Source organism: Oenanthe melanoleuca, chromosome 6 (genome assembly GCF_029582105.1).
Source record: "Oenanthe melanoleuca isolate GR-GAL-2019-014 chromosome 6, OMel1.0, whole genome shotgun sequence".
NCBI classification, from domain to species: domain Eukaryota; kingdom Metazoa; phylum Chordata; class Aves; order Passeriformes; family Muscicapidae; genus Oenanthe; species Oenanthe melanoleuca.
The window spans coordinates 15,750,565-15,770,974 of record NC_079340.1 but is presented as its reverse complement, the minus strand read 5'-3'; the positions used below and the strand labels follow the sequence as shown (position 1 = coordinate 15,770,974).

The 20,410-nt window shown below is 44.3% G+C and overlaps 1 protein-coding gene across 1 annotated transcript in view; it reads left to right on the top strand.

Annotated features, from left to right (window-relative positions):
- TLL2 (tolloid like 2) overlaps positions 1–17,911 on the top strand; it is an 83,766-nt gene extending 65,855 nt beyond the window's left edge. The window contains exons 12-21 of the mRNA XM_056495419.1: positions 1,403–1,548; positions 2,468–2,663; positions 5,858–5,983; positions 7,712–7,872; positions 9,234–9,414; positions 10,664–10,789; positions 11,616–11,743; positions 12,496–12,709; positions 13,682–13,932; positions 15,116–17,911. Coding sequence (XP_056351394.1) covers positions 1,403–1,548; positions 2,468–2,663; positions 5,858–5,983; positions 7,712–7,872; positions 9,234–9,414; positions 10,664–10,789; positions 11,616–11,743; positions 12,496–12,709; positions 13,682–13,932; positions 15,116–15,250 — 1,664 coding nt within the window. The 3' untranslated portion in view covers positions 15,251–17,911. The remainder of the gene's footprint in view (positions 1–1,402; positions 1,549–2,467; positions 2,664–5,857; positions 5,984–7,711; positions 7,873–9,233; positions 9,415–10,663; positions 10,790–11,615; positions 11,744–12,495; positions 12,710–13,681; positions 13,933–15,115) is intronic.
- Positions 17,912–20,410: the final 2,499 nt, after the last annotated feature.

The following is a 20,410-nucleotide window of genomic DNA, read 5'->3' as shown; positions in this document are numbered from 1 at the left end:
TGACAGTAGAATTACTTGATCCTAAATGACAGTCTATGTAGTGGAAGTGTCCTCTGATTTCAGTCGTTCTGTTCCCTTTCTTTCATGAGAGTTAAGATGGGAAGATAGTGGTGGTTTTGCCCTACAGCACGGCTGACAGCCCCGAATTTGACATCATTATCATCTTCTCAGGCTCTACCAGCAGAGGTTCTTTCTATTTTGCAGTAGGGCTCTCCCAAGCATAGCTGATGCTCAGCTGTATGTCAGTGTGAACTTCTGCAGTGGACAGAGAAAATATTTGTTGGCTGTCAGTTTCATGGCTCTTAGAAAAGACAGTCCTCTGCTCTTGTAGTCCTCTTTCTGTTAGGTGGGGGAAACAGTTCTTTAAAGGGTCCTTCAGAGGTTTTCTCAAGCATCACTTGTAGCTCTCAATATATGAACTCAGATTGCAATCTAAATTGTGCTCTGCAGCTGAATTTTTGGGTGCAACTTTTTGGTGGTGCTTTATCACTGATCCTGTAAGAAAGAGGTTAGCTGCACTAATGAAACAGTGTTTTAACTCAGTTACATCAGCAGCTTACAGTGCAAGACCAAGACAGTGTTACCCAATGCAAGCAATTTGCAGGACACTACATGGAGACCCATATTTGAATTGCTAATGCAGTGCCTTGTGGGGAGAAGCCAGGGGAAGGAAGGTTGATATGTGCCAGGTGTCATTGCAGTACCTTGTGCTTTCTGAGGTGCTTTTTGTTCCCTGGACTTTAGGCATAGCCAAAACATTCACGTGTTTTGTAGAAAACACTCATTTGTGTTTTGCATGATGGGTAACAGGTTTTAGCCTGTGATCTTACTTTCATTTCCTACATAGTCTTGCAGACAATTTTGCTGAACTACTGTTGTCTTCAAGATCTTTACTAGTTTTGTATTAAACCAGATTTCCATTACATTTTCTATTTTAGTATTTAAACTTACTCTTATATTTGGCACTAAAACTTAATTTTTCATGCACAGCATCCAGGCTGATGGTCTGGTGGTGATCAGCTCAAGTTGTGCTTGTTAATATTGCCATCGTGTGGCTGGATTAGATTTGCAGCTTCTCCCCTTCCCATGCCCTCCCCACAGCTTTTCTTGGTCCTTAGTGCTGGTAGCAGGTTTCAAGCAGACATGAAGGAGTATGAATAACACAAATTTATAAAAATTCTCTGTCCCAATGAGCTCACCTTCTGAGGACATTTGCACAGCAAGATAGGAGACACTGTCATAAGACAAAATGTTAGATTTGTAAAAACATCCATGACTTGTGTATTGCCTTTCTATAGCAAGCAATTCTGAAACAGATTTGATTAGAAAGGTGTGTATGGAGCAGACTTTACCTGCAGAGAAACTTGCAATCTTGTGGGTTTGCTTTTTGTTTTTTATGAAGCTATTTGCGGTGGAGAAATACACAAAGATGCTGGCCAGATCCAATCTCCCAATTACCCAGATGACTACAGACCTTCCAAGGAGTGTATCTGGAAGATCACAGTTTCTGAGGGTTTTCACATAGGAATCACATTCCAAGCCTTTGAGGTGAGAAATGTCATTGCATATTATATTACAGTTACTATTTTGCTTCTACAAACGCTTTAAAATGAAGAAGAAAGTGGTAATAATAATAATAATAATAATAATAATAATTTTTAATTTTTTGACTGCTTCAGAGTATCATTTACCTTAACAAATGTTTGCTCAGAGATTTTGATTTTTGAAGTTTAAAATATGCTGAGTTTTCAAAAGCTGTTGCTCTAGACAGAAGGAATTAGAAGGGACTTGAAAGTGTTGATAATGTTAGATAGGGACTCATGAGTCTGCAAAGCTTCACTCTGGTCAAATAGAAGTAAATGGTCACGATCCAGGCAAAAAATTCTTGTTGGTGTCATTGGGACTTGTCAGATTGCAGGATGTGACTCCCCGAAGAAACATCATGGTCCCAGATGGCATTTTGTGAAGAGCTCACAAAATGTTTTCTTCTGCTGGTTATAGGATGTCTTACACTCTTAGCTACATGCCAGGGATCAGTCTCTGGTTACTGATGTTAAGTCACAGATGGGAGTGGACAGGACCTTGGTTGGTGCATTAATCTCACCTATCCCACAGGCTCCTGTGGCTTGTGTGCACTCACCAAAGGGCTGACACCACTACCTCCCCACAGCTATCCCTTGAACCTTTTTGCTTGTAGTTCTGCTGTGTTTCTTACAGCTTCTCTTGCAAGAGCAGTTTGTAGGCAGTCAGGGACTGGGTTCCACTGCAGGATGGCCAGGAAGCAGTGGCAGAACTGAGATGTGCCTAGGCTCAAATGCAGTTTGAACTGCAGAAGAGCTCAGTGGCAGCCACAGCAAGTACTTAGTTGTGGCCAGTTGTTTGGGGAGCTGTGGCCAAAGTGTGTGTCACTAGCCTGGCTGGAAGGGCTGTGCTAGTGAGGCAGAGGCACACACCTTTGCTGTTGCAGGTTGAGTGGCACGATGCGTGCTCGTACGACTACCTGGAGATCCGGGATGGGCTCTCTGAACAGAGCCCGCTCATCGGCCACTTCTGCGGCTACGAGAAGCCCGAGGACATCAAATCCAGCTCAAACAAAGTGTGGATGAAGTTTGCATCTGATGCAACCATCAATAAAGCCGGCTTTGCAGCAAATTTCTTTAAAGGTATGTGATCTAATACCTCTCACTAAGCTGGGGACAATTCATCCCTTAAGCTGATGCCATCCACAAATCAACTCATTCTGTCCATCAATTCACACATTATCATTATATGTACTTGTGCTTAGGATTTGTTTGTACAATTTGTTTGCAAATATCAAGTATATGTACAGATTGTAGAGGGGGATGATGCTGAGGCAGGAACACCTCCTCCCTTATCAGGACAGAAATCAGCTCTCCTGGGCTCGTATCAGCATAAATGTTGCACAGCTGGATGGAATGTCACCTCCATTTAGCCATGCCAGAGGACACTGACATTTTCAAAGAGTACTAATACTGCACAATGAGTGTTAAAAACAGCTCTTTGCTAAAGTTCTATTCTAAAAGAAACCTCTGGAGAGAGGGTAAATCTAAATGCAAGTAGAGTCCCAGTAAATGCATACTAAGACCTTTGGGAGACAAATGTGTTCCTAAACTGAGATTCTCTTCAGGAACATGTAAGACTAAGATTTTTAAATTTTTTCTTTTTTTTCATAGCTGGACCCCAGAAATGGTCCTTTACCAGCATCCTGGTGACTTGATAGAGGCAAGAACCAAATATCTAACTGCTTGGGAAAATACCAGTGGAGCTGGTGGGGGGCAGACAGTCATGCTTGTCTTAGGTTCAGTGGCACTTGCACAGAAATAATGGTTATAATGCCAATATTTGGATTGCATAAGTCCTTTATTTATTTCTACTTTTTGTCTCTTGTTAAGGGTGTCATGGTCCGTTTAGGTTTCTCAAATTTTCAGGAGAACATACTCCCTGAATTAAACTTTATTTTATGAATTTAAGACTTCAACAAACAAACATGTCAGGGCTCAGTCCCCTTGGCTCAGGCTAGTCTATCCTGTGAATTCACTTATTCACCATTCAAGGCACAAAATGTCGTAACTTATAACCCATAATTCTTAAACCATGCACTTAAGTGCAAAAAAAATAAAAAAGGTAAATAAAGTTTAATTCACAGATTATATTGGCCTGTAAATTTGAGAAGTCTTAATGGACTGTGACAAAGGGTGATTGCAAGATCACTGGCAAATACTGTGACATTTGATCTGAGTCCCTGGACAGCTCTCACAGTACCTAGACTTCCTTGCTTAAATTTCTCAGGTTCCATAAAGGCACAGAGAATACTTCTTGCTGAAGATATTTTGGCTTCTTTCAGGAGTGGACAGTGCAGGCTGACTGTGGCAGAGATGTCTTTCAGAGATTAGCACTGCATGGAGACGCAGCAAGTAATTCCCTAAAATCCGAGTTTCACTTAAAAGGTTGTAGGGGAAGAAGGTTATACCTGAACCTGAAGTGCTTTCTCTGTGATACAGATTGTCAGAAGTGAAGTTGTTTCTTTTTTTTAAATGTAAAAGTGTGTGAACTTGTACACTAGTAAAATTGGATACACAGGTATTTTCTGTGGAGGTTTTGCTGGCAGACTAGTTATTTCAGTGCCTGCTCAGATTTCTCATGTTTGAACCAGAAACCATACAGTTTGTGGATGGTTGGAGCGTTTTTAAGTTCATGTCAGTAAGTTCAGCTGAGGGGTGAAGTGTTTTTGCTTGAACCAAGCATCACAGTAGTCCTGGCAGCACAATTTCCAGCCACCTTGCACTGTGGACAGTGTGTGTGCAAAAGCTGTGTAGACACATGTGCAGGCTACATGTGGAGTTTCAAGCTGGAATCTGAAGTCTGCAGTCTGTACCTGCATATCCAGCAGGATTGTGGCTATGGGCACTCCATGAGCAAAGGGAGCAAATTAGATGGCTCTGCAGGCACTCTTCAGATTCCTTCTCATAGCTGATTGAGCAATGGGTACACTTTGCCTTAATGAATTATGGAAGGAACAGAGCTTCAAATATATGTCTTACAGCACTGAAAGAAAATAACAGTCTAAAAAATCAGAGTTAAGGATGGAATTGAATGCCATGCTTTTTGAGAACATGCAATGATAGTGTCTAAGTTTTCAGAGAAAATAAACCTGCAGTCAACTTAGAGAGGGTAAGCCATTGGTCACACCCAAGATGCTTTGCCAGGAAGATATGGAGAGCAAGTACCTCACATCCACCCAGTCAGGTGTATCTCATGGGATAGCTCCAGGACTATATATTAGTTATCTTCAATTTGGCAACAAATTGCTTCTACCAATGAAGCCTACATTATATGGCTGAAGTGTTAGTTCATCTGCCTGGAGTAGGGGAGAAGAATGAGGAGGAGCAGCAGGGTCAAGTGCAGCCTGTGGCTCCCCCTCCCCTCCTGCCTCTGCACCCCCATGGCTTTGCTGAGTGTAACTTGCAGGGGTACAAGGCAGGGGGAGACGGGCTTGGAGTGAAGTTGAGCCAGGAAAGGGAAGCAGAAATATGTTTTCTGTAGGTGCTTGAATGTAGTTTTTTCCAGTTTTTGTTTCCCCATACCTAAACCAGCACTCAAATATTTATATTAATTGGCAGTAAATTAAATTAAGTTCCCCAAAATTGAGTCTGTTTGAACAGAACAGTAATTGGTGGATAATTTGTCTGTCTCAACCCAGGACTTTCTTGCTCTTACTCTTCCTGTTTTCTTCCTCATTCCATGGGAGTGGCAGGCCAGGGAGTGAACCAGCAGCTAGGTGGGAATTTGGCTGCCAGCTGAGGCTAACCCACCACAGCCATGTTAATAAAACCATCTGTTAAGGGATGCATGTGGAATCAGGGGTCAGGGTGAGAAGCCAGTGGCTATCTTTATATTAAAATGTCAGTTCAGGTTGTTGAGACATGATTGAAGAACCTGACTTCAAAGTCTAGGGTAGCAAGACTTCCTGTGCCTGTGAGAAGGCAGAACTACTTGTGTGTCCTGCCAGCTTCCATGGGGTATGAACTCCCTCAGCTCCATCACTGTGTGTGCCATAATGGGCTGGTTCCTGGGAGCTCAAGTTACTCAAGAGTGTGAGGAAGTTAAAGCAAACAAAACAAAGCCCAAAAAAAGGTGTGTGAGAACAAAAGTTTTTACAGGAGACAGTGTTTGCCTGCTTGTGTCCAGAAGCAGCTTTGCTGCATTGCCTGCCCCACAGTCTTGGCTCAGCAGCCAGTGCTCTGTTGCTGCTGTCCAGAAGGGCTGCATGGGAAATCCATGCATGGGTGTTTGGGTGGTCAGGAAAGTGCCACTTGCTCTGTTTTTCTCCTGGCAGAGATGGATGAGTGTTCCCTGCCGGACAATGGTGGGTGTGAGCAGCACTGTGAGAACACTCTGGGCAGTTACAAATGCACCTGTGAGCCTGGCTATGAACTGACAGCTGATAAAAAGAGCTGTGAAGGTAAGTACAGATTGAGCCATCTGACTGCAGGATAAGTAATACAGCTAAAAATGGAATTGAACAGTCTTGGAAGTGATTTCCTTGCCCCTGCATCCTCTTTATTTCACTTTATTTTCCCCAGCTGAATTTTTTTTTTCTTTGTTAACATCATCCATTGGAAAACAAGTTTTGGTGAAAAAAACCCTGAAAATACTCTGATTTATACTGCTAAACATCCCTAAAACCAGTTGTCCTTCATGGCCAGAGGTTGCTGTTCAGACCAGATGTCCCTCAGTGCAACAGCATAAAGGAAGTAGGCATTACAACCTACCCACTGAGTGCCCCAAAAGTATTTCAATCTAATGCTGAATTTATTTGTTTTTCAAAAAGGAATTTACTCCAAATAATAAAATACCAATGTTTTGTCTGCATGCAAAACAGGCTTTTCCATCCTGAGGAGAATTTTCCTCCCTTCCTCTTTTATGGAGGAAGAAAACTCCCATGTCTATAATAGAAGCTGTTTGTGTCAGCTTTCTAGAGAGAATCTCATTCAACAAGTGTTGCTTCTGCCAACAATACAGCTGTTGGTGTGCTGAGAATCCATCCATTGTTCTTGTCTCAAAACTCAGTCTGTAGGAACATTTAGGGAGCTCCACACGTTATCAGTGGTGCTCTCAGCATCACCTGGTTTGCCCTGACTTCTGCTTTTGTCAAACTGTTTGGGTAAGAGTGCTTTTGACTTGGTGAGGGCAGTCAGGTGTGTGCAAAAGGCTTTTGAAAGCTTTTTATTTTTTATTATTTTTTAAGTTATTTCTTGCAATTTTAGCAAGCCAATTGCTAAGTTGCTATAACTTGGCAGGGTTTTTTCTGAATTTCACTGTTAATTTGTGGGCAAAACAGAAAGGATAGTCTTTGAAACCATAGCAATATATATCAGAATAAATTGCCTTTTTTTTCCTCCAAAACTACTTGCTTGCTAGTCTATTTATATTGAAGCTGCTCCCTTGGGTTAGTCCTCTTAATGCAAAATGATGTTGGGAACAAGACCTGAAAGCTTTTATCCCTGTGGGTTTTGAAGATGTGGCCATATCTCATTATTCTCAAGAAACAGCAAGAAAAAAAATAGAAAAAAATTGCTTTGTTGCAAATAGAATTTTGCAGGAAATTGAAGTTTATTCCTTTGAGGTAACAGCCTGCCCTCCCACAAGAGGATGAAGCTGAGATGTCTTAAATTTTTGAAGGAAATGGGATAATAAAGCTAAGTCTTGTCTTTGCCTTCAACTTTCCCTAGAGAAGATGCAGTCCAAATATAATAAACAACTGAAGAGTTGACAGGAATGTCTTCCCTAGGATTCCATTATCTTGTAATTATTCCACTACTGATAAACTTGCAATAGTAGGGTTTGTAGCACTGAGTGTAGGTGAATTTACCAAGCTGGCCTTTACAACTGTGTTGTGCATGTCAAGTCTACTGATTCACAGTAAGCCCAAGGACAGAGATTAAAGAGGAAATTACTCCTGCATGGTGGCTCTCAGGGCCCTAGCCTCACTGGGTGTGTTTGACTGGTGATTTACAGCAGGTGAACTTTCTGTCTTCACACTTCCCAGCATTTTAAGCCTGTTCTGGAGGCTGGGATTTGAAATGTGCCACCAACCAGGATCTGGTTCATTTGCTAGTTAACACTGGGGCCCGATCTGTGTGTCTGAACAGAACCAAGTAAAACTTGTGTTCATTTATTGCCTCTCCAGCTGCCTGTGGGGGCTTCATCACCAAGCTCAATGGGACCATTACTAGCCCTGGATGGCCCAAGGAATATCCTACTAACAAAAACTGCGTCTGGCAGGTGGTAGCTCCAGCCCAGTACCGGATCTCTCTGCAGTTCGAAGTGTTTGAGCTGGAAGGCAATGATGTACGTAAGCAGTCCCTGCATCTCAGAGGTGGGACTACTGGCTAAATCACAGCTGGATGAATCCTTGGGGTACAGGGAAGAGGAGGCTCTGTCTTACTGGTGGAGCTTCTGGTTGTTTTCCCACCCTTGATGTAATTACACCGATAACAGTGACTGTTCTCCTTGAGGTCTGGATTTGCTTTCTCTATAGAGTGGAAGGATTAAAGCTGTTCTATTATAAGTGGGTGCAGTGCTTTAACCTAATCTGGCAACTAAGCACCACACAACTGCTCATTCACTTTTCCCCAGTGGAATAGGGGAGAGAATCAGAAAGGTGAAAGTGAGAGAAACTCAAGGGTTGAGATAAAGGCAGTTTAATAGATAAAGCAAAAGCCATGCATGCAGGCAAAGAAAAATGAGGAATTAGTTCACTGCCTCCCATGGGCAGGCAGGTGTTCAGCCAGCCCCAGGAGAGCAGGGCTCCATCACACATAATAGTTACTTGGGAAGACAATGTCACTCCAAATATCTCCCCCTCCTCCTTCTTCCCTCTACTCACTTTATATACTGGGTATGGTGTCCTATGGTATGGAATATCCATTTGGTCAGTGAGGATCAGCTGTCCTGGCCATGTCCACTCCCAGCTCCCTGAGCACCCCCAGCCTCCTCACTGGTGGAGCAGTAAAAGAAGCAAAAAAATGTCTTGACTCCATGCAACTCCTACTCAGCAATAACAAAACATCTTGATATTATCAACCCTTTTCTCAGCACAAATCCAAAACACAGCCCAGTATCAGTAACTGTGAAGAAAATTAAATCTACCCCAGCCAAAACCAGCACAATGGGCTTCTTTTCTCTACTAGTTTTGTGTAATTGTAGGTATTTTCCATCCCTAATAGGTGTCCCACCTCGTACCTCCCCAGTGCTGCTTTTGCAGGAAAATGTTTTGAAATGAGCAATGAAGTAGAGCTCTTCAAGGAAAAAGGAAATAACAGGAAATAGTCTGTTCTCTGCCATGCACGGTGGAGTTTGAACAAAGCGTTCAGGTCTGAGTTTCCCTACTCAGGAGAGCAGTGGCATTTCCATAATTCAGGAGGCTGCTGAAGTTCATTAAACGCTGTCATGTTCTTGAATAAGGTGGAAATAATTACTTCTGCTAAATTCAATGGAACCTTTGCTATTCTGAGAAACACACTCATGTTTTAAGATCAGGGCAGCAAGCAGAGGGGTGGGAAAATTGACAGAGGAGATTTCGGGCAAGTTAGGAGCTCAGTTGAGCACAAGGCTGTGTCTGTTCCTTCTCAGTGAAGCCTCTGTCCCCTTCCTCTGAAACACTCTGTTCCAAGGCCACAGAGCTGAGGAATCTCTTGTTCTCTTGGCAGGTCTGTAAATATGACTATGTTGAGGTTCGTAGTGAGCTGCCTTCTGATTCCAAGCTACATGGGAAATTCTGCGGCTCGGAGAAGCCTGAAGTGATCACATCATATGGCAACAACATGAGGCTGGAGTTCAAATCAGACAACACTGTCTCCAAGAAAGGCTTTAAAGTTCACTACTTCTCTGGTATGTGGCTGGATTCTTTCACTTAGCTGTCTTCTCTGACTGAACCTCGTGGTTTTGGTGAACTTTGTTCAGCTTCCTGTCAGAGCCTGACATGGTTCATTAAATTTAAAAGCATGGTTGCTCTGTTCTGTGTCACCTTCTTCTTGGGTCCTCAGTGCAGTGTATGGTCCAGTTTCATAGTGGTGGTGTCAGGAAGATGCATGAATTCCATCAATGCCTCCAGTCCTTCTACAGCAGGAAGCAATGTGGAACCTAACCCTCTATAGAAGTTATTTCTGTCCCTAGGGTATTAAAGGAAAGTTTTCTCCTCTGAAACTAGAACATTTAGAAGATTTCCAGTAGTGTTCTATATAGCAATCATTCCCATCAAAGCAGCCATGGAAGTTTTTAATCCTCTGTTCTCAACCCTTTGTCAGTGATGTACCTTATTGGCAGGCAGTTCTGGAGGTTAACTGTCTGTCGTTTGGAAGGAGAAATTCAATTTCTGTCTTTTCAGCAGAGTCCTAGGAGTATTGATGCTTTTGAAGAGAATGATCAGGCAAAACAGCCTTGAACTAGGACAGGTACAGAGTAGAATCAGGGCTAAGGGTTTGACTTATTAAATCCAAGCAGGAAGGAAGGATGGGGTGGGTACGATTTATCTAGAAATACGTTTGGAAGTGAGGAGACAGATTAAGTTAATGAGATCTAGGGAGGGCATTATCCCAAGAAAAATTAGAGATAAACTTATAAATTAAATTGGACTGGAAATCATGAGCAGATCCTATGCTCAGAAAGTAAGATTGAGGAATGCATAGTCCTGAACACACAGGAGTCAAGGGGATTATTTCAGCTTCAGGGAGCAGCTTAGACCTTAGATCTTCTTCAACACCTGACTGTTTGAGCTCAGGCAGAGCTATTTAGATATGGAGGCTCATCAGAGCATATAAAAACTTGAAAATATAAAGTAGATTTTTACCTCAGCTAGTGAATTTCCTGGACTCTATTCTTAAAGAATGAGATGCTATTCTAGGTTTCTTTTAGACAGGAGTCTTTAACCAATAAACTTACATTACAAAATAGAACATATTTGGGATGTGTTTTATGGAATGTGAGGCAGTTGAAGAGAATAGGATCTGGGCTAAAAAGCTGACTGGACTAATCCAGCAGCAGAATTGCTGTCTGCCAGCCTGGGTGTGGGGGTCTCAGATGGTGACTGTGGTAGCCTGTGTCACTGTCAACTCGGTGTTTGTTGGTTTGATCCTGCCAGACAAGGACGAGTGCTCCAAAGACAATGGTGGCTGCCAGCACGAGTGTATCAACACCTTTGGGAGCTATATGTGCCAGTGCAGAAATGGCTTCATACTGCATGAGAATGGCCATGACTGTAAGGAAGGTAAAGTCCCCACTCCTGCCCTTGGGAAAGCCAAGGTACTTCAGACACTGTTTGGTTCAGGGCTTCCTGCCCTGTGCTGAAAGGAAGTTTGTGCAGCACACCAAGCAAGGGCACTGAAAAAGTCTCAGCCAGCTGAAAAACTGGCTAGAAATAGGACCATTCCCATTCCCATTCCCATTCCCCAGTCTTGCTCTCTATATGCCCACAGGGGATGAGCAGGGTGGGGATGAGAAATTGGACTTGCAAAAGGAGCAGTTGTGGGACATCATCATTAGACTGGTCACTGCTGCTTCATTTAGTTATGGTGTTTGAGTCAGAAGAGAAAGGATGGGCTGGTCTAACCATCTCCTGGTGCCAAAACTGCCTTTCTTCCTGCACCCCTATCCCTGCTGTGTGCTCCCATGGCTTTCCTGTGTATGGTCTCTGATTCTTGTCTGACCTGTCCATGAGCTGATACAGCTCTCCAAATGGACAAAACAATGCAAGGCTGGGATAGCACCAGAGTCAACAGTGTGGAGGGCTAGACAGCATGGCCCTAGGAACAGGGCAGATGGGGTGAAGGAGTAGGAGAAATAGATCAGAGTGTGAGGACATGGGTTAGGTGAATGAGGCCCAGGGAAATGAGGGAGTCCATTTCACCAGGTTAGCTCAAAAAAAGTACAGGACAAACCCACCAGAGCTGTGGAGTAATAGTAAAAGGTCTTGTTTAGTGTCTGAAGCCTTCAGTCTCTGCCCTGTAGAGGGTCCCAGTGGGCAGAGAGGACCATGTAGGACACTGCAGGGTTGCCATGTGAGACTTGCCCCAATGTGATTTCTCTCTCCCAAGCTGGCTGTGAGCACAAGCTGAGCAGTGCAGAGGGAGTGATGAGCAGTCCCAACTGGCCTGACAAGTATCCCAGCAGGAAAGAGTGCACCTGGGACATCTCTGCAACACCCGGCCACCGGGTGAAAGTTGTGAGTAACCACACAGTGGGCATGTGAGGCAAGAAGCAGGCTGGTTGTGAGGAGCTGAAGTGACTTCCCACCACCACTGTGTGAGTGGGGGGCTGATGCTCTCTCTCAGGTCCTGCTTGGGGCTCTTGGAGGCTCTTGGAGAGTTTCCTGAGAGGCTGCCCTGCCTTGAGGAGATCCAGCAGATGACAACTGTGGAGTATTGCCCTCCATAAACAGATGGCATAAATGACTCCCACCCCTACCCCTCCTGCTGAGCCACTCTGTTGGGGCCATATCTACACAAGGTGGTGGCTGAGCCAGCCCCCAGCCCCTCTGAGGGAGAGATGTCAGGCCCATTCTACAGCATGGCCTGATGCAAATGGCAGGACTAATGCCTTAAGCTGTGCAGATGGCCCATGTATTGGGGGAAATAATCCCTGTGCTTAGGGGAAGTAATATTGCAGAACAGCCCATGTGTGTGCTGGGCAGAATTCTGATCCAGAAAAATAAGTGTTATAGGGCTTGCAGTTGATAACTGCAGTCATGCACCCATGTGAGGCAGCAAGGCTGAGGCAGCACAGCACACTGATTGAGAATTCTGATCTTTGCCACCCTGAGGTCACTCTGGTCTGAAAGCACATTATTCTGTTTTATTTAGCGGGGAGAGTGGCACAGATGTACCATTTGATCTGTTTCTCACTTGGCACTTCACCCTATGCTAAATTGCACACTCAGATTTACAGCTGTCTTAATTCTGCATATTCTTACTCTAGACCTTCAATGAGTTTGAGATTGAGCAGCACCAAGAATGTGCCTATGACCACTTAGAAATGTATGATGGGCCCAACAGCAAGTCACCTATCCTTGGCCGCTTCTGTGGCAGCAAGAAACCAGACCCTGTAGTGGCTTCTACCAACAAGATGTTCCTCAGGTTTTACTCTGATGCTTCTGTGCAAAGGAGAGGTTTCCAAGCAAAGCACAACACAGGTAAGCTCATTGCCTGCCAGTACCCCAGTGCCAAAAGATTTCCCTCAAGTCTCACTACACTATTTACTAGGTATAAACAGACACACCTTTCTTCTAAATAAGCTTAGCCTAAATTTTAAGTGGTGTACATTCTGTTCCCAGACTACTGCCAGTACCATACCATAAATACCAGCTCCCATAACAGCTCAGAATTCTCTTGGTATTAGACATTCCTGTTCAGGCTCTTTTGTTTAAATTGGAAGTATTTGGTTGAGCAACAATCTGTTTTGTTCCACATCAACCATTGGAAAAGGAGGTGATGCAATTTAGCCCACCCTCAGAACAGGCCCACATTAGATTGATTATGGTAGAAGCAGAGCTGTGCTGTGGACAGACACAGCTTGAGCCTCCTGTCTGTGGCAGGACAGAGGTGTGCATGTTGTGCCAGCATTCATTCCTTTGAAATCCCTACCACTGTAAATAGATGGAACATAGTGGCTGTGCTGGCACTGGTGAAGAAGTGTCTTTCTCATTGGCTGTAGGAAAACTCTGCTAAAGCACAAACACAGGGCTACTTTTGTGCATTGTGTAGCCAGAAAATGATTGTTTTTATCTGTTTCTGCTTCCTGCTGACAAAATACTAGGGGTCAGAATTTCATCTGCAGGACAAGTGCAAAGAACAAAGCAATTGCTTTCTAATACAATTTCCCAGAGTGGGTGTCAAGAACCCCTATCCTGACAGTTCAAACTGTTCACCTCTTTCCATATGTGTTCTGTACCACAAAAACCAAGTTCCTCTAAGCTCTGTGGGTCCTTGGGTTCATGGGTGACTGTAGAATTCACTTTATTGTAGTTTGGTGCAGTGTTTGATTACCTTCCCTATTGAACTTCAAGCTGGAGGTCTTCTCTGCTCATGACTGACCCAAACATGGGATGGTCTTTGTTGTGAGTAAGGACTTTAAGAGACTGTTATGTGTCCTTTTCTCCTTTCAGAGTGTGGTGGGCTCTTAAAAGCTGAAGTACAAGCTAAGGATTTGTATTCCCATGCTCAGTTTGGGGACAACAACTACCCAGGTCAAGCCAACTGTGAATGGGTGATTGTAGCTGAAGATGGTTATGGGGTGGAGCTGATATTCCAGCTGTTTGAGATCGAGGAGGAGGCTGACTGTGGCTACGACTACATGGAGGTTTATGATGGTTATGACAGCACTGCTCCCCGTCTGGGACGCTTCTGTGGCTCAGGGGTAAGCCTGGGAGTGCTGATTGCAGCGGGATCACTGAGGAGGGCAAGGAACTATCCTCATATTGATTTTGGGGAGGGGCAGCTGTCACTAAATGCTACTGAGAATGCTTTGTGGCTGGGTTTTGCTTCTTTGCCTTCTGCAGGACATCACAGCCATTTTATCTGATGCACAGTGTTGGCTGGAAATTCTTGCTGACTGACTGTTCTTTTGAGCCCAGGGCTGTGCACAGCAGCATGAGACTGCCACTCTGCTGTGCCCCAGCCCTGCCATGGAAGTGTTGTGTAGATGGGGGAAAGGCTTCCAAAGGCCAGTTTCATCCTCTGCTGCTTCCTGCCACAAGCCATGTTGTGGCCATCCTGTGGCCATGCTGTGGCAAGGATGAACAGTGGAGGGACTTAGAGCTGTGTGATGCTTGCTGCCTTTAGGATGGTGTGCTGTCTCCTAAACTCACCTGCATCCCCATTACCAGGAGTGGTTCTAGCATGAGTAATGGTTTGTGGTTTTTGAAATCAGAGGGTCTGTATTTGATTTCTCCAGGCCTTCAGCAATGAAATTGAGGTGTTTCTTATTGAATGTAAAGAGAGACAATCAGGGAGCAGGTGTTTGAAGAAGTTCTCACAAACTGGGGAAATGGTCTGGAAAATAAACAAAGGCATAGCAGCTTGGTCAGAAGAAACTCAGGGCAGCTTGGTAGTAATCTACCTACCGCACACTGACACACAAAGAATGGCTGAGAAAGGGAAGCACAAGGAGATTGCAGCAGGTCACAACATTGTGGGACATAGCCAGAATTGTCATGTAAGATAAGTACCTGAGTTATATGAACCCTGGGAGAGCCTCAGCTGCTAAACAGGTTCCAGTTTGTATTGTCTCATCTCCTGAAAAAGACAATGACAAATTAGACTAAACCTGAAGATGGGAACAAGAATATTCAGGGAGGCCTGTGTAAAAAGTAACTGGAAGAACTGGGATTGTAGAGTGGACTGGCACCAGTCTTCAAACATAAAGAGCAAAGGAATGTGCTTAGGAAGGCAGATCAGGGCAGGAGTACTGAGCATTCAGGTCTTCATGTTTACTGGTCAGTCTGTGTTCACTGTGGGCTTAAACTCTAATATCATGGTGCAGACAGTTATTTAGTCTGCATACTTGACCACTGTGTACTGTCTTCTTTCCTCTTCTGCAGCCTCTGGAAGAAATCTACTCTGCAGGAGATTCCATTATGATTCGATTCCATACAGATGACACCATCAACAAGAAAGGATTTCATGCCCAATACATAAGTACCAAATTTCAGGATGCATTGCACATGAGAAAGTAGTTTGACTGCTCCTCACAGATATTCCCCATCTGAAGATTGAGACATTTAACTGCGATCTCTGTCTTTTTTTTTTTAAAGCTCCTGTGCACTTGGCCAAAAGCGGTGTACAGTATTTTCTGTAACTAAAACTAAATCCAGTCTCAAAGGTTTGCCTCTGCAATTATTAGCATGACCCTTTCTTATTAACCTACCCAGGACCAAAAAATTGTCTTTTGATCATACCTGCCAGGGCATAAACATTGTATTTTGCACAACTTGCCATGGGGCTGAATGAAGACTGAACTTGAACTGAGAATAGCCTTCGTCTCTTGTATATCTTGTTTCTAGGTGACATTTCCCAAGCATCCACATGAGCTGTCTGAACATATTTTCTGGAGCAGGTGTTTTGGACAGACAACCAGTAGGATTTTTTCAAAGGACTTTGTGAGCCACCTGCTCTCCCCTACCTGCCCCAACTACTCTGTGCAATAAGAGAACAACCAGGTGGCTGTGCCTGCACCACTCTTTCTGTCCTCTCTGTTATTGTCTTGCCTCTTGTTGAGTGGAGAGCAAGGCAGGGGACAGGGACAGTCTCTTCAGGGCTCCTAGCTACTTGGATTCCAGGGAAGGAGCAGGACCCAGTGTTTGGTTTGTAGCAATTGTCATGGTATTTGTTGGATTGAAGTACTTCAGTGCAGTGCCCAAGGGAAGGGTGGTGGCTGACACAGAAATCCTGTGGTGGGATGCAAGGCATTGCTGTGTGATGGTGGCAAAGCTTAGTGACAGGAGTGCTGACAATGTGCTCCAGTTACACCACTGTGCAAAGCAGCTCAGGAGGCTGTGGCAGCAGTCCAGGCACTGTCTTAAATAAGGATCTCCTTCTCACTCCACCCATGCCTTCTTTTCACTGCTTCCTGTCCTTGCTACCCCTTCCCTGTGAGCCTTCCTTTTCACAGCTGAGCTGCTCTCCCCAGGGTCCCTACCAAACCTAGGAGTGCTCAGACTTCAGCTGGCCAGAGCATCTCACTGAGGGAAGCTCTGGGGCAGGGGGAGGCAGGGTGTCCCTGGGGCAGAGGGACACAGGCCGTGCTACAGGTCAGCTTTGGTGATCTCTGGGAACCTGTCAAACCTGAGCAAGCTGCAGGCATGGTGCTAGGGGTGGAAGAGTTCTGGTTTCTGCTTCCTCCCCCTTTGTCACTGGTGCGTGGCCCAGTCTCTTAACTTCATGGCAGGGGTGCAGGTGAGGTGGTGACTGACTTAGAGTGCTCCGAGCTGTAAGGCTCAGACATGTTTGCTTGTGAAAGCTACCCAGCCACAGGCTTGAAAAATTAACAGGTAGCTTGGTGCTTCTTTCAGAAAAACATAAGGAAAAGTGTGTTTTAGGGGAGCCACTGTAACTCAGCAGTTGACATGGGAGGAAAAAAATACTTTATTCTGAATGTTTCATTAAGGCACTCATGGGCAATTATGAGCTACAAGCTGAGGTATGTTAGCTTTAATAAAGTATTTATAATCCAAGGATTACTATGTTTACATAACCATTGTGCTGTCAGGCTTTGGAGTGGCACCTCCTCTCTTGTGGAGACTGTGTGACTGTGGAGAAGTGTGGGGCCAGTGCCACTGTCTGGCACAAACAACATTCCTGGAGATAAGGGCATTTTCAGATGGATAATAAACAGCCCTCTCCAGAAATCCCTGAATAGATTATGGTCCAAGTATTGTGAATACTAGGAGAAGCAAATGCATGAAAATATTTTCTTGCTTAGAACAAGAAAAGTAAAGTAATTTATACACACACAGAGGATTATATGTATATAAAATGTGCATGTAGAAGACGAGTAGTCAAAGCCTTAATAAGTGTAATGTGAACAATACTGTACCATTGACTATAGCTTTATTGCAGGCTGTATAAAATCCTGTTATCTCTGTTTTGGTTTTGCTTTTTTTGGTTTGTTTTATTTTAGCTCTTTTTTTCTTTTTGTCAAATTTTGTGGCCTTTTTACAGGCAAGACCTCTGATCTCAAGCTGTTTGACCATGCAGGTCTGGAGAAGCGAGCTCTGCTAGATGGAGTGTGTGTTTGTCCTTCTCTTCCTTGCTGCAGTTCAAGCAAAATTACAGTAACTCAGGCCTGGAAATAAAAGCATAGCATGATCCCATGAAACAGAAGCAGAGTTTCAGGTGGCAGGCAGCAGTTCAAGTTTCCTGACCTTTTAGTGGCAGCAATGGCTCTAGGGAAAAGTTACTGTAGCAGGTTCCCATGTACTTTAAGATCTTTGTTCCACATTCTGGTAATTTCCCATCCACCCCAGACTGGTTTGATGCAGATGCTTGCAATGTGGTTTGACATATCTACTACACTTGTTAGTGTTCCTCCAGGTGTCTTTTGTGACAGTGTTCACAAATGTTATACTGTGCATTCCAACCAATGATCTATGTAGAATATTTCTGCTGTACTGACTGGACTTAACAGTCAATAATTCTAAATGAGTGAAATTTTCTTAAGAAAAATAATCAAACCCTCTGATGTGTGAATATGTATTCTGGTCTTTGTGTGGTTTTACATTTCACTAACTAAAATAATTTTTAGAGGGGGAGAGAAGAAGAGGGTGTGGGGACAATCACAAATGTACCTGTGCCCAGAACAAATCTCTGCATTCATTAAAGACTGTGGATTCAGCTGCACATTCTGTTGTATGCATGCATTTTCCACTTCTTCGAGGGGAGGAAATTTCTTATATCAAGGAAATTCCTTGTTCTGCCAACTGTTGTTTGTGTGTTCTGCTGATACCAGGAAGGAACTTCTGTGTGGGCATTGCAATCAAGGGAGTATTTAGAAAGTGGGGCAGAGAAACAAGTTTGCCAGCCAAAGTGCTGCATTGTTCCATGTGTTGCTCACACTTCAGAGGGCTGGGATGCAGGTCTGCAGTGATGAGTATCAGGGGTCTGGGAATCACTCAAGTATTTTTCAGAGGACTAGTTCATTGGCTACACTGCAGGCTATGGCCTTCAGCAGCAGGTCCCAAAGACCCAGAGATATGAAACTACTCTGTGAAGGGCAGCAGGATGAGGCAGATGTTCCTTGCTGCAAAATTGTAGTCCACTTTCTGTGGCAGCAAAATGCTGCTAAGGCAGCACCTAAAATGCTTTTCTTCCTCTTTCTGTCCACTGCTTGATGTCTACCCTGCTTGCTAAGGACCATGTCTGTGTTCTTTCCCCAGTACATTTGTACATTCATTTGTGTCCCACCACCCAGAACAATTCCAGTGGTGTGTCACAGCTACCCAAACCTTCATGGTATCTGAACTTCTTCCCAGCTGTTCCCAAAGGCAAAGCAGCAATGGAGATTAAGTAAGGAATCAGCATCCCCATGTAGCCTCCTGCACCAGAGTACCATGGCACAGTATGACCCAGTGGCATGAATTACTTCAGACAAAGAATGGTGCCTCAGACCAGACAGGCTCACTGGGCTCAGCATCAAGCCGTAGAAATCTTCCACTTTGTCCTGGCATTTCCAGCAAATGCTCTGGCATATGAAGTGGCAGCTTTAGGAAGTAAAAGCAAAAGCAAGATTCCCCTCTGTGCCTCATTTTAAGAGCACTCTTAGAGCCAGAAGCTGCCTTATTTGCCATGCAGCTGAGATGGAGAAGAGATGGAGGCTCCAGTGCCCTGAAGCCCAGCTTGCCCAGCTTGCCCAGCTTCCCAGGTGTATGTCAGAGCCTGGATGTGCTGGCACCCAGCCCGTTTGTCTGAGTCAGCCCAAGAGAAATGCCATCATCTCTTCCTCCTTGTAGGTCTTGCATGTATTAGCAGGAAGAGAAGCTTATCCTAAAATGAGCACTAACCATGACATTGGGCAGTCTGCTGTTACTGCATGCAGGGGTTTTTCATGGAGAAGCATGAAATGGTGAGTGGGAGTTGGGTCTTTGGATGGGAGTAGGAGGGGGAGGTCAGAGACCACTGGACCACCCATCTATTGGCTGAAAAGCTCCCTGGGGCTGTTTAACCCTCCTGTTCTCTGCCCCAACCACATCAATCAAACATCATTAGCTCTGCCTTTCCTTACAGTGCAAGAGATGGTTTCAGATACCTGCTTGGATTTTAGATTCTTCCCCCAGCCTTTCTGTCCTGGAGTATTGTCTGGTCTTAGGGCAGTTGGAGCAAAGAGGAGGTTGGTGCCCTGGATTATGAAGTGGATTCATTATGAAGAATGACCTCTGCAAGGTCATTCTCATGGGCAGGTGTCAACAGGACCCTGCCATTGTTCCAAATGAAGGAGCATTTTTGCATCCAGCTTAGAATATGTTGAATACTATCCCAAATATTATCCCCTGTGTGGTTATTTATCCCCTGAGCATATCCTGTGTTCTGGAGCTGTTTAGTAAGAGAACATTTTCTCAGTGCCCTGTGACTCTCATGTTTGTGAATTGTTGATAGATGTTGTTTGTCATGGCTTTTGCCTCAGATGAATCAGCATCCCAGAGGGCAGGAAGGACATGAATATGAATCATCCCCTCCATGACCTCCAGATGTAAGCCATTTTTTTACTTGTTCTCAACAAAGCATACATGCTGCTGAGTTTACATGCATGACTGGCTCTAAAGGCAGCCTTAGACTAATGAAAACCTCAAGATAATCTCCTCCCCATTGTGCCTGGGTCTCACACATGACTGCTGTTTCTGCTTGCACATCTGTCCATTTGATGCAATCCAAGATGAGCAGTCAGCAATGGTTTGCCATTGTTTTAGAGTGCACAAGCATTAGAGCTGTAGCCTTCATGGGAAAAAATGGAGAGGCAAGGAGGGATGGACCTGAGATGTGGGCAAATATGATATTTCTGTCAAAATAATGCTAAACATTTCCAAAGGGAGGTGGGAATTCTTGCACACAGTTTTCTCTGCAGTACTCACATGGTCTCTGAGTGCCTTGTGACAACCAATCACAGAAATTATATTTTGCCACTAGGATTTTTATATGACCATGATGCAGGGGACAGCAAGTATCTGTGTAAATAAAGATCAAGACAAACACAACAAATTGAGCATCCAAACACAAAGGTCACAGGAGCAAAGAAGCCCAGAAAAAAGCAATCTGTGGCGCAATATTTTTATGAAAACTGTCCAGCCTCTTACTGAAAGAAAGGCACCAAATTGTAGCTGGGGGCAGAAATAAGAGACACTACT